This window comes from Mus musculus, chromosome 6 (genome assembly GCF_000001635.26).
Source record: "Mus musculus strain C57BL/6J chromosome 6, GRCm38.p6 C57BL/6J".
Classification (NCBI taxonomy): Eukaryota; Metazoa; Chordata; class Mammalia; order Rodentia; family Muridae; genus Mus; species Mus musculus.
This window is the reverse complement of record NC_000072.6, coordinates 120,432,269-120,445,225: the sequence shown is the minus strand read 5'-3', so window position 1 is coordinate 120,445,225 and position 12,957 is coordinate 120,432,269. Positions and strand designations below refer to the sequence as shown.

General features: G+C 38.9%; 1 protein-coding gene across 2 annotated transcripts in view; it reads right to left on the bottom strand.

Annotated features, from left to right (window-relative positions):
* Positions 1–651: 651 nt before the first annotated feature.
* Kdm5a (lysine (K)-specific demethylase 5A) overlaps positions 652–12,957 on the bottom strand; it is an 80,476-nt gene continuing 68,170 nt past the window's right edge. Inside the window, exon 28 of one of the 2 annotated variants that reach the window (NM_145997.2) lies at positions 652–6,239. In NM_145997.2, coding sequence (NP_666109.2) covers positions 6,033–6,239 — 207 coding nt within the window. In that variant the 3' untranslated portion in view covers positions 652–6,032. The remainder of the gene's footprint in view (positions 6,240–12,957) is intronic. The other variant, XR_003956181.1, reaches the window with a different exon arrangement.

Here is a 12,957-nt window from a genome sequence, read left to right as displayed (position 1 = left end):
TTAATAAAGATGTACATATTTGCTTAGATAAATATAATGAGTGGCCTCAAAATAGTTAAGCCAGGCAGTGGTGGCACAAGCTTTTAATACCAGTGCTCAGGAGTTCGAGGCCAGCCTGGTCTACAGCGTAAGTTCCAGGACAGCTGGAGCTAACACTGAGAAACCCTGTCTCGAAAAACCAAAACCAATGATCAACCAATCTACCAATTGTTTGTATTGTAACAAAACAATTACAATAAAAACATTAAATCTTGCTAGTGGTCCTTTTGTGTGGAAAATTATTTTTAGTTATTGTAGCTCAAAAGTAAATGACCCACAAGGAGTTAAATAGCATCTTTAAGCATATAAGCTTGAAAATAGATGTTCAGCCAGGCGGTGATGGCGCACGCTTTTAATCCCAGCACTTGGGAAGCAGAGGCAGGCGGATTTCTGAGTTTGAGACCAGCCTGGTTCACAGAGTTCCAGGACAGCCAGGGCTACACAGAGAAACCCTGTCTTGGAAAAAAAAGAAGAGAGTTACTTCTCTCTATTTACAACACACACACATACCCTTTCTAAGCAGTGCTAACAGGATAACCACACCAATAATCAAATCATTCTTTCAGCCTAGCTCTTCATTTTATAGACAGCAAGTAAAAAAACAGCTTTGGCCCTGGTTAAAAGTGGCTCCTGTTTATTGGCTATTTTTCCTCAGGATTTTCAGTACTCATTCTAGAATTTACATTTACTTGGTAACCATTTGAAATCACCACCAATACAAATAATGGGATTGGCTGAGAGTTGGGTGGGGAATCTTGAGCACAGACATAATGGCAAACAATGTAGTAAAATTAGCTACAGTTCAGACAAAAACAAAAAACAAAAAACCAGATGCTCAAACATCATGAAATCAAGTTACAATTTCTGTAAGGCACAACTGTGGAGTAATTTTAATTCAGAACATGGCTGCTCTGCCAAGAGATCACATCCAAAGACCTTCTAGGTCTCTGTGATCTGGCTGGAATACAGACATGCCTTTAATCCCAGAGACATAGACAAACAGATCTCTGGATTCAAGGCCAGCCTGGTACACAGCAAACTTCAGGTAACAAGAAGCTCAAGTCCAGACGTGGGGGTACACACTCTTAATCCCAGCCCTCAGGAGAGAGAGGCATGCAGATTTCTCAGTGCTAGTTAGTTCTCTTTAGTCATTTCGGTTGAGTCAGTTCAAAGGCAGGCAGTGGAGCTGAGTTCGTGGAATTCAGAGGCAGTTTACTGGGAGAGTTAATTTTACAGAGACAGGTGAAGACAGAATGAGCCAGAGAATGAAAAGGAGCCAGAAGTTTGGAACAGATTGCTAGAGTTAGCAGAGCAATTCAAGCAGAGCAGAGAGTAAAGCCAGAGTTCACAAAGAGCTAGAAAGGGCAAGCACAAAGTCTCGGAGGTGAATATATTCTAAGCTTAGGTTAGCAGAGGGAGGCAGTAAGCCTGAGAACAATTAAGCCAGACGACTAAAAGTTACTCTTACACACAACCAAAAACCCTGGTAAAATTTAATGAACATGTAAGGGAATCATCAACCGGGGGAGGTTCAAGTTCTTAAAATATATTCCTGTTTAGACAGACATATCATTGTATAAGATGTTGTGTCCCTTCCCGGTGCACATCCTATGCCGCACAGCGGTGAGTGGATCCCGGCCAAGAGAATACTCCAGTCTCAGACATCAAAGTCCATTCTTTCCCTCTTGTGCTATAAATACCACGTAGTAAATCCATATTCAAAGTAACGGTGTGGTTTGATTTAAAGGGACAGGATGTCTGAAAGGTACTGTGCTCAAGGACCTACGCTAAAAGCAACATTCTACACACATAAAGCGAATTCACATTTGAAACTTCATAAATGAAACTTCATTGGACTTGGTTTAGGGTTATTTGGGACTTAAACAACTTAAAATCTTTACACCTTGCAATTTTCAAAACCCACTCCAAATTGTTACTTTCTCCCAAAAGTATTCTGATGTAACCTTTTGAAAGGCAGGGTCTCTCTGTAGCTTTGGCTGCTCTTGAACAAGTTCTGTATACCAGACAGGCCTCGAACTCAAGAAAGATCCTCCTGCCTCTGGCTCCTGAGTGCTGGAAATAAAGGTGTGCTTCATAACTGCTTGGCAAAAGGCAGGCTTTATTTTTCCATTATTTCTATTTTAATGGCTGACAGGCAGTTTCTTTTCCTTTTTTTTTTTTTTTTTTGGTGACAAGTTCTATTATGCAGCTCTGGCTGTCTTAGAACACACTATATAGACCAATCTGCCTATGTCTCCCGAGTGCCAGGATTAAGTATATACTACCATGCCCAGCTGACAAGCAGTTTCTTTATATTCACTGAACTGTGTCCAGCAAACTAAGAAAAACAAATTGACATTTCTTGGACCCTGTTGAGGACCAAAGGCGGAGCTGGAAAGGAAGGGAAGGACTTGTGAAATCACATCCATCTCTCAGATCTGGCAGTGTCTGCCATGTTCCTCAGGTCATGGGCAATCACAGATTGAATGTTTGCCTCCCAGTTCTTCTAAGTATGCCACACTGTAATTCATAATCTCACTGCGGCTCAAGTCAGAGTCAGCCAGGCAGAGCTGGTTCACAGCAGCCACTGCTCATGGTTTCTGCAGCAATAACAGGAGGTGAAACAAACATCTGCCTCTTCTCCAACAACTAGGGACCTGTAACGACTGCTACCTTGTATTTCTGTAGAGTTCTAAATGACCTACTACCTTTTCTTTTCTTTCTTATTATGTAGCCCTGGCTAGTGTAGAACTCACTGGACTTAAATCTTCTGCCTCTGACTCCCAAGTGCTAGGACTTAGTGTGTGTGCCAAAACACCAGGCAGACTTCCAACTTTTTTCATTCCGTTACCTTTGTTAAAGTATAATGAAGGCAGTGAGAAATAGCTTAAAAAATATTAAACACTTAATAACGAAGAAGTGCAACTTTGAGGAGTCAGAAAGAAACATAAATCAAGTTTTAATACAAAATGTAAACAAACAGTACAGAAGAATGGAGTTACTTGCAATTCTTGTGAAACAAAGCTTTACATTAGAACATCTACTTTTCCTTAAATAGATGACTCTTTATTTCATTAACTCACAAACTATAGGGTTTTTAATTTGTGGGTAGAGTGCTAGTTTCTCTTATATCCTTAATTTTTTAAAAAAAGATTTTAATTACTTGTATTTGTGTTTTGAGTATTTTCCAGAATAGATGTCTGTATGCCACATGTGTACAGTGCAGTAACGTCCAGAAGAGGACATTACAGATGGCTGTGAGCCACCATGTAGTGCTGAGAACTGAACCTGGGTCCTCTGGAAGAGCAGCCAGGATTCTTAACCGTTGAGTCATCTTTCCACCCCCTCCCTTATGGTCTTTTGAGTTTTTGTCTAAATCTATGGTTAAGATATCAAAGTCTTCAAATAAGTACAGAAGAGCCGAATGAATCAATTAAATTATATATTTAAAAGTTTCAAAACATCAGAAGATGACAGGCAGCTATTCACAGGTACAGACTGCCTATGTCTGAGGTCTCCAACAGACAAACACTGTACAAAGAACACAAATTACTCAAAACAGTCACCTTTCAGTATCCTCATGACTCCTTACTATTGATAACACAGTTAATGAAAAGTAGTTAACTGGAAGGAAAATCAAAATTGTAAAATGTATTCTGGGATTCTATCACTTACATTGTAAATTTCTGAAGGGTTGGTGTACACTCAATTTTAAACCACAAGTATCTCAAGTCTTTTACAAAGACTAAAAGTTAAGAAATATTGTGCTTTTTTTCATTATAACAATAACCAAATAAAATTCTTACGTGATAATCTTCATGTTTGGCAAAATGAAAATGTGTGAAATTAACTATTTACTTAATTAACCTTGTAACCATTACTGAAATCTTAGCTCACACTCACATTGAGATGGAAATTCAAGATACAAGCACAGCAACACATTCAAACAACATAACTGGTCAAGATATGTTACTTAACATTAAGTGAAGAGACCAAAAAGTAGGTAGTATAAACCAGAGAAAGTATTTTCAGAAATTGGATGTTGTACCTATAGCCGTACCACCTGCACGTGTATGTCTCCTCTGACCTTGGAAGCTAAGCAGGGCCAAGCCTGGTTAGCACTTGGGATAAAGGGTTTTGTAAGAAAACCTTTTCTTTTCCTAAGATGCCTTTTGAGGTAGCCCTCATACCCACACAGTCTGTAACTGGACAGTACATCTCACTTCTAGTTACTAGAAGACATTTATTTAAGAGACTGGAGTAAAGGGGAACAGAGGCTACAAACTTCCTAGGTTTGCTCAATGCCCCTTTAACAGGACAAGTGATGAGTTTAAGTTAAATTGCAGATTCTTAAACCAAAATAAAGAACAAAGGATAGTGAAGATAAACACCATTTTTAGAAAACCTTTTTGTCCTTTAAAATATATTATTCTCCTTCTAGCAGGAGTTTACAGAGTCCACCTAAGACCTTTGTAAGAACACAGAACCCAATAGGGGCAGGGGGGGGGGGCACAGCACCATAGTTTCAGACATACAAAACATTCAGCACTGACTAGAATAAGACCAAGCTGCCCAACAGACAGGGACAAGTCCCAACATGGAGGAAATATATTATCTATTTGAATAGAAGAAAAGTGGAAGATATGTTTAGGTGAGAATGAAGAAGGAAGTGCTAACTCCTTGTACTACAAGGAAGGAATGGGATTTCTTTATCAAAAAGCAGAAAGAAAATGCAAGCTTCCAAATGGATTTCTGATGCTCAAACTCTATCATACGCTGCTGGTAACAGTAAATATATATATATATATCTATATTCATATATGTATATCAAAAAAGGAAAAATAATCTATAGAACAGTCAGTAGTCAGAGACATTTAGAAAAAAGTAAAAACAAGTCTTTCTTTTTAAAAATGGGTTTACTAGAACAGCTTCACACCCAGAGGACCTACAGCCCCACATCCTCTGATGAAGCCATGGTGTTATTCACAAATATCTGCTGAGGCCATGTTGGAAACTACAGGCATTGGGGTTAGGGCTGCAAGGCAAAAGCTGTTATCTGCCAGTCTTGCTCATGGCCATGCGTGAAGCATGGTGGAGTCTGGAATACTTGTGAATGAGGGTTTCCCAGATAAGCATGCATCACCGAGGCTCAGTAAAACATTCTCATTAGTCATCCCTACTCCCTCCAGAAACCTGGATCTGTGTACCTACCTTTCTTTTCTAAAACACAGACCCAGATGGACTTCTCAAACCAATGGCCTACTTGCCTTGAAGTAAGAAAAAACCAAACCAAACCAAACAAACAAACAAAAAAAAAACCCCTTCTTCCCAGAATCCAGTCTAATCAGATATTCTAACCTGCTTGACATCCTCCTGAGGAAAGTGAGGGGATCTTTTGGAGGATTTTCTTATTGGTCTAAATAAACACAAGCAGCTGAGGTCATAGACTGCACTGCCACTCCAAGACTTCTAGAAGGGATAACTTTGGCCTGCTTCTCTTAACTGGATCAGTAGGGCATAAATGTCAGTAATTACAAAGTTGTGCTCTGACTCCTGTCCAATTATCCTAACTAAGGATATTTAAACGGTCAGGGCCTTCCAATGGCACCACCTGTAGGTTGTAACCGTCTACAACAAGTATCAGTTGGTCGAAAGCCACTTCTTATATGCCCCACTAAGCACATCAATGTATTAATGCCAAACAGCCTCCTGAGAGTTCCATTAGAACCTGACCTTAATTCAGCAAACCACACTCAACGAATCAAGAGTTGAAATACTTGGCTGCTGCACCAAAGAAGACATCCTCTGCACAGATGATAAGAGAATGGAGCCCACACAATCCATGCAGAGAGGAAGCCAGCACTAAGAGGACTTTTTCTGAAGTCCATTCATCTTTGGAAACAACATTCTGAGTGGTCGGAACCACTCTGCTTGATGAGTAAGGTCTCAATGTGGTCCACTTCCCCCCATGTTGCAAGCTAACCAGACATCTGCTAACTGGTCTCTTTAAGATCCTCCATTGGTAGTTTGTAGCTCATTAGGAAGGGAGGAGGTGGTGCTTGGCCTGGGCTATCTGGCCCCTGCTTCTTTGCACAGTTTATACAGATGTAATCTTCATTTTCAGCCATTTCTGCGGATACACCAACACAAACTTGATGAAACCACTCATCACAGCCACCATCACACTGTACCCAGTCTACCTGTAGGAGATAAAGATTGGGAGATGTTTAGCATCATAACAGTAAGGCCAGAATAAAAGCAAACCAGAGAACTTTCTTGGAATTAGAAGAGCAAACAACTGGGATATCCAGAGATAGATATGACTTCTTATGGGGTTATTTTTCAAAGAAAGAAGCTGAGAAGTTAATACCCCCAAATTATATTTTACCATAGTGTGTCCACAAAATTAGGCCTCTTAGGTACTCCATTCCCTCATGAATACCTGGGGTTCCTTGTGAGGCAGAAACATGATTGGGGAATACTTAACAAAAAAGAAATTTCTAATAGAGCAGCCAAGTAGTTTTAGCTAATATTAACAATTTCTAGGCTCTAAAATAATGCAATTAACAATCAAGAAAGGAAGAGGACAACAATGTGAGGCAATCCTGTGGATTAGCTTTATTTCAAAGAGATAAGCCAAAGTACTAAGAGCATTAAATACCTTTTTAGAAAAGCAGTCACATAGGCCACTTTTAAAACTACTATTTTTTATTCTTCTCTTCTTCCGTTACAAATACAACTCCCTATAAAAAGTTAGCAAATATCAGAGGTCAAATCTTACAAGTTAACCAATTACAACAGTCAAAGACACAGGTCAATAGATTAACTCTGGGGTTTAAAATTAGTCTGAGAAAGTGACAGGTGTCAGCGGCAGATGCCAGGCAAACACTGATCCTTCAGACCCTACAGTGACTAGGAGGGGCACAAAAGGGCTTTAGTTTGGTGACTTAAAACCTTGGCGCTAATAGTAAAGTAGGAAAGTAGTGCAACTTCAGGCTTTTCTGTTCAGAAGGCAACCTTATACTTAATGTCCTATCAGACAAGATCTATCATTACAATAGGGCTACGGGCATCCCCCTTCACAATACAAAGGCTGGTTACTGTGGTGGCAATACAGGAAGGCACTTAAAATCATAAGTTTTATTAGACCTTGGAGCAAAGAATTATGAAGGGATCAAAGAAGTCCCTTAACACAGCCAGAGGACAAAGGAGGCCTTGGCTAGGTAAATACGTTTTATTTAGGGAAAGTGAGTGGTTTTAAAATGCTTCCATAGCTTGTAAAACAAGTCATGTCAGTAAGTTTTGGGTTTATAATAAAGGATGGAAAAATTATAAAATATTGCGATTTGGCTTTTATTATCTTTTATCATTTCTGTTCTAAGCATTCTTAAATATTTGTATTGTTCTTAAATATCTGTTCATTTCCCCTCCTGTAATTAAATTCTTTAGGTGTTCCCTCCTAAGCATACAGTCTTACTATGTAGCCTAGGTTAGCCTCATCTTCATCTTTCAGTACAGCACTCTGCCAGGCTCAGACTTGAGATCCTCTTGTCTCAGCCTCCAGAGTGTTGGGATCACTGTGGCAAAATTTTAAGTTTATTAAGCAAAGGAAAGTACATATTCCAAGAACTAAGTGTGGACTTTAAGACATTCTAGATGATTCCTATGTATTTCAGACCACTGCTGTCTGTGATATTGCTTCCTGTAAATTCAGAGCAACTTAATTATTCCCAACTAAACTCAATTCCATGTTTTGCCTCAGAAGAAAGCAAAAGTATAGTTATGAAACTGATAACAGCCAGGCAGTAGTTAGTAGTGCTCACCTTTAGTCTCAGCACTCAGGAGGCAGAGGCAGGCAGATCTCTGAGTTCAAGGCCAGCCTGGTCTACAGGGTGAGTTCCAGGACACCCAGGGCTATATAGGAAAACCCTGTCTCAAACAAAATAGAACATCCCCCATCCCGCTCAAAGAAATAAAGAAAAGATCCTGCTGTAACCAGAGAAAAACTAGGATGTAACAGGCTGTAGAATAAAGGAAAGTCAGCACTTATAAATGCCAACTATTGCAAGGGAGCTGAAGAGGAGTGTTTTGGGTATTTGGAGTCTGTAAGCGAATTAGAAAAATGACCAGCTTTGTATGGGATTTGAAATCCTATGCTGTTTTATAATGACAGCCTATTAAATGAATCAAGTCTTCATTTATACTAGTCAATAGTAAAAAAAATGTTACCAGGAGAATGACAGCGGTTAAGAGCACTGACTACTCTTCTGAAGGTTCTTAGTTCGAATCCCAGCAACCACATGGTAGCTCACAACCATCTGTAATGAGATCTGATGCCCTCTTCTGGTGTGTCTGAAGACAGCTACAGTGTACTTACATATAATAAATAAATCTTAAAAAAAAAAGTTACTAAGTCAGATGTATCTGCTACCTACCAAAAAGAAAATTCTATGGTTTTTAAATCTATTTTTTTCAATGTATACACTGGTTTCAAGTTTCTAAAAACTAAAACTATTATTTTCTTTCAAATAAGAAAGGCGGTATTAGCCGGGCAGTAGTGGCGCATTTAATCCCAGCTCTTGGGAGGCAGAGGCAGGCGGATTTCTGAGTTTGACGCCAGCCTGGTCCACAGAGTGAGTTCCAGGAGAGCCAGGGCTACACAGAGAAACCCTGTCTCAAAAAACCAAAAGACAGTATTTCTTTTCTCTTTTCTCTTGTGATCTTGATTAGAAGTACCTTCCTAACCTAGCTCTTCCACTGTCTCTAAATAAATAAATAAATAAATAAATAAATAAATAAATTTTTACATTTTTCTTGAGGTGGGTATTCATTTGTACAGATTCTACTTCAGCCTTCTGGTTATATGACAACTTACCCTGATAATTCAAGTAAGGAAATTATATCATTCATGCACCAATTTCTTTATTAACAATCAACCTGAATTCTACTTCTGTATGAACAGCCTCATCGGAGCACAAATCAAACTATTCAAAATGTCAACTGAATCTACAGACAATTCTGAGAGGGAGGCAGTGACCTATATGGTAACCTGAAAGTTCAAAAGCATAGAATCTGGCTAACTGAATACTACATTCTAATAGTCACCTCCCGCCCTGCCCCTCCCCACCATTGATTAGGGAAAAGGACTTTATTGTTTAAGAAATTACAAGAATAAGAATAAATTTCCCCAAAATGCAAGCATGATGGCAAGTGTCTCAATAACTATGAGGTGATAGATTAACTGGTAAAAAACTACTAAAATAGAACAAGTGGGTTACTGTGTTCAGGTGTAAGAGAAATGTCTGTTCAAAAGAGGAATAGGGCCACAGATATCTTCTGTTGGTAAGAACACTGCTGCCAAGTCTAACAACCTGAGCTGACCCCTAGGATAGACTACACATGGTGGAAGGAGAGAACTAACTATTGCTGACATGTACACCCTCCTCCACAAACAAACACATTAATATATTGAGGTTAGGTGTCTATAATCTCAGTGCTAAGAATGCTTGCCTAGCATCTTAAAGGATCTAGGTTTTATCTCCAGCACAATCAAGACAGAGAAGAAAAGGAATGGAAATGGGAGGGAAACAGAGGGGAGCAGAAACAGTAATAGCCTGGCCTTCTTTAGTTTTATCATTTCATACTCAGACTTAAGTTCCTGGCAACTTGTATTTTGTTGTATGCCTTACAGTGTAATACTGTTGGAAGAACTGAAGAAAACTAATATTTAGTGATAGTCTTAGCTTACTAGTTTTAATCAATTTATGTACTCTAAGCATTATGACTAACCATTCCAGTTTTCTTAGGGGCTTACCAGGATACAGGAGCAGACCTCAGGGAGAAAAAGCTTCTAGATTAAAACATTTCCAAACATACTTCTATCTTGTTTTAAAAGGTAATTTCAGCTCAAATGTCATAGCCAATGGAAGAAATAGACTTTCAGAAACCTTCACCTTCCTCGGATGCTATCTTTCTTTACTATTTGTTAGCTATTTTGAAACTGAAGTTAGGTCCATTCAAGTAAACAATTTTAAAAATTGTTTCAATCTATTTTTAGAAAGAAATCATATCCATTATTGATAGGAGAAATGATGAAGGGATATTCAGCATGATTTTTAAAGAACAGGATATTTTCCTAAAAAAGTGTTTTTTTTTTCTTTATTTCATGTACATGAATACACTGTAGCTGTCCTCAGACACACCAGAAGAGGGCATCAGATCCCATTACAGATGGTTGGGAGCCACCATGTGGTTGCTGGGAATTGAACTCAGGACCTCTGGAAGAGCAGTCAGTGCTCTTAACCACTGAGCCAATTCTCCAGGCTGAGAAAAAAAAAGTTTTCCTTATCCTGAAGTTGTATATCAGACGTCTGTTAGATACTTAATTTACAAATTAAGAAAGTTGAAAAAAACTTAAAAAAAATAAAATAGGGCTGATGAGATGGCTCAGTGGGTAAGAGCACCCGACTGCTCTTCCAAAGGTCTGGAGTTCAAATCCCAGCAAACACATGGTGGCTCACAACCATCTGTAACAAGATCTGACGCCCTCTTCTGGAGTGTCTGAAGACAGCTACAGTGTACTTACATATAATAAATAAATATTTAAAAAATAAAAAAAAATAAAAAATAAAAAAGACAGTTAGTTTCTCTGTGTAGCTCTGGCTGTCTTGAAATTCCTCTGTAGACAAGACTGGCCTTGAACTCACAGATTCACAGCCTCTGCTTCACAGATGCTGGAAAGGTGTGTGCCACCACAGCCCAATGAAAAAATTTAATTTAGTAAACTAGTGCCAGAAACAAAACAAAACAAAACAAAATAAACAAAACAAAACCCTGCAAAATAGCACTGGAGATGAAATACTTATAATCTGAAATAATTTGCATAGAATTAAACAAAGAAATATAATATTAATTTTATTTTATGTAAGTTAATGTCAGGGAAAACCAGTGTTCACCTTTAAACATTTTTCCCAAAAGATGTAGCTAAATCTATGTTCTATCAAAATATACCCATATAATTATCAATTACGGTAGGAGCAAATATCACCTCTTTACACTTTTCCTTTTACCAAGTGTTCTCACAGACTGTGTCTTCTTTTTTTCATGAGTTAATTTATATTTAATTGTATAGTGAGTGGGGTGGTGGTGCCTGCAGTGTTTGCATGCCGAAGGAAGAAGACAGGGACACGTTGCTAGTACTGAAATTACTGAAAATCAGCTAAAGAGGAAAGAAGATAGAAGGAAGATCTAAGAGCACTGAGCTGCTGTCTTCACAGCCAAAGAGGAAAAGCTAACTTCCCATCAGCCTGTTTATTAATGAATGAAGAACGACCCACGAGTCAGGGACTTAGTAGAGAACCTGAATCTGGAACAGTCGGACACCAGGGCTGGCTTTTGGTTCTGTGGCTCTGCTACTAGTTAGCTCTGTAACTGCTCACATTACCATCTGTGAATGTGAGAAGTTGGGACAAGAGACTTTTTGGTTCCTTTCAGGCTCTAAAAGTGTGTTAAGTTTGTAATTCAGAAAATACGTGGGGCACTACTTTCAAGAAATGGTGGTGCAGTTCTATTTATTCTTTATTTTCAAACTGAGGAGCTAGTAAGATTCTAAAATATCACATGGTATGAAAATAAATTTAAAATCACAAATTGTGTGTAGCAGCAGGAGGTCGACTGGCATCAGATGTCTTCCTCTAATGCCCTGCACCCTAGTTTTCGAGAGGGTCTCTCACTGAACCTGGAGCTCAAGTGGCTGGACTGTGGCCAGCAAGTTAGGGCCGCTCCTGTCTCACACCTGTCCTCCCTCTCTTTCACCTCAACGCTGTTACAGCTCAGTGCTGTTATGCCCAGCTGTTACATAGGTTCTAATACTCAGGATCTTACATGCAAGCTTCAACAACTGAGCTGTTTCCCTAGCACTTTAAAATTATCTGTATTGGTCTTAAAATTTAGGTAGGTCAAGTTGGTGTCTAACTTGAAATCCTCATTTTCTCTGCCTCCTAGGAGCTGAATTGTTTTGTATCACAATGGCTCCTTTCTAGTATTCTTGACAAGAAGAATAAAAGATGTCTTCAATCATTAAAGAATTGAGGTAAAGTCTGTCCATTTCTCCCAGAAACTAGCCAACACTGAATTACTGTTCTTAAAATTTAGGGTTAAAAAGTTACTACATGAGCCGGTGGTGGTGCATGCCTTTAATCCCAACACTCAGGAGTGAGAGGCAGGTGGAGTTCTCAATTTGAGGCCAGCCTGATCTACAGAGTGAGTTCTAAGACAGTCAGGGCTATACAAAACATAAAAGCTCAACCAACCAACCAACCAACCAACCAACCAACCAACCAACCAAATAAACAAGTTACTACACGTATTTGCAGTCACTTAACAGTCCATATGTAGGGGTCAGAAAACAACTTGAGGAAACTAGCTTTCTACTTAAATCATGTGGTCCTGGGACTGGACTCAGGTTGTCAAACTTGTGAAAACTGTGAAAAGTACCTTTAACAACTAAGCCATCTACTAGCTTAGGCTGAAAAATTTTAACAATAACATTATGAGTCTGAATTATTTGCTTAAAAAATCACTTTCTATTTAAGAGAGTATCTGTTTAAGTGTGCATTAAGAGAGTATCTTTTATCTGAGTGTGGCTAGGCTCAGGATGAGCTATTCAGGTTGGGAGAGTGTGTTGAGGACTGGCCTGCATGCACACTGCATGAGAAGTACAGCGCCTGCCGGGGCGCCAGCTAAGTTTTCCATGCTTCTGTATGTTTCTAGTAAATGACTTAAAAACTTTTTCCGTTAACGCATACTTAAGGAGCTTAATAACAGTAGTTTATAAAAATTGTATAAAAAATAAGTTTGAAGTCCAAATTCTGTTATCACAACTATAATATTATCACATCATACACACGTCTACGACCA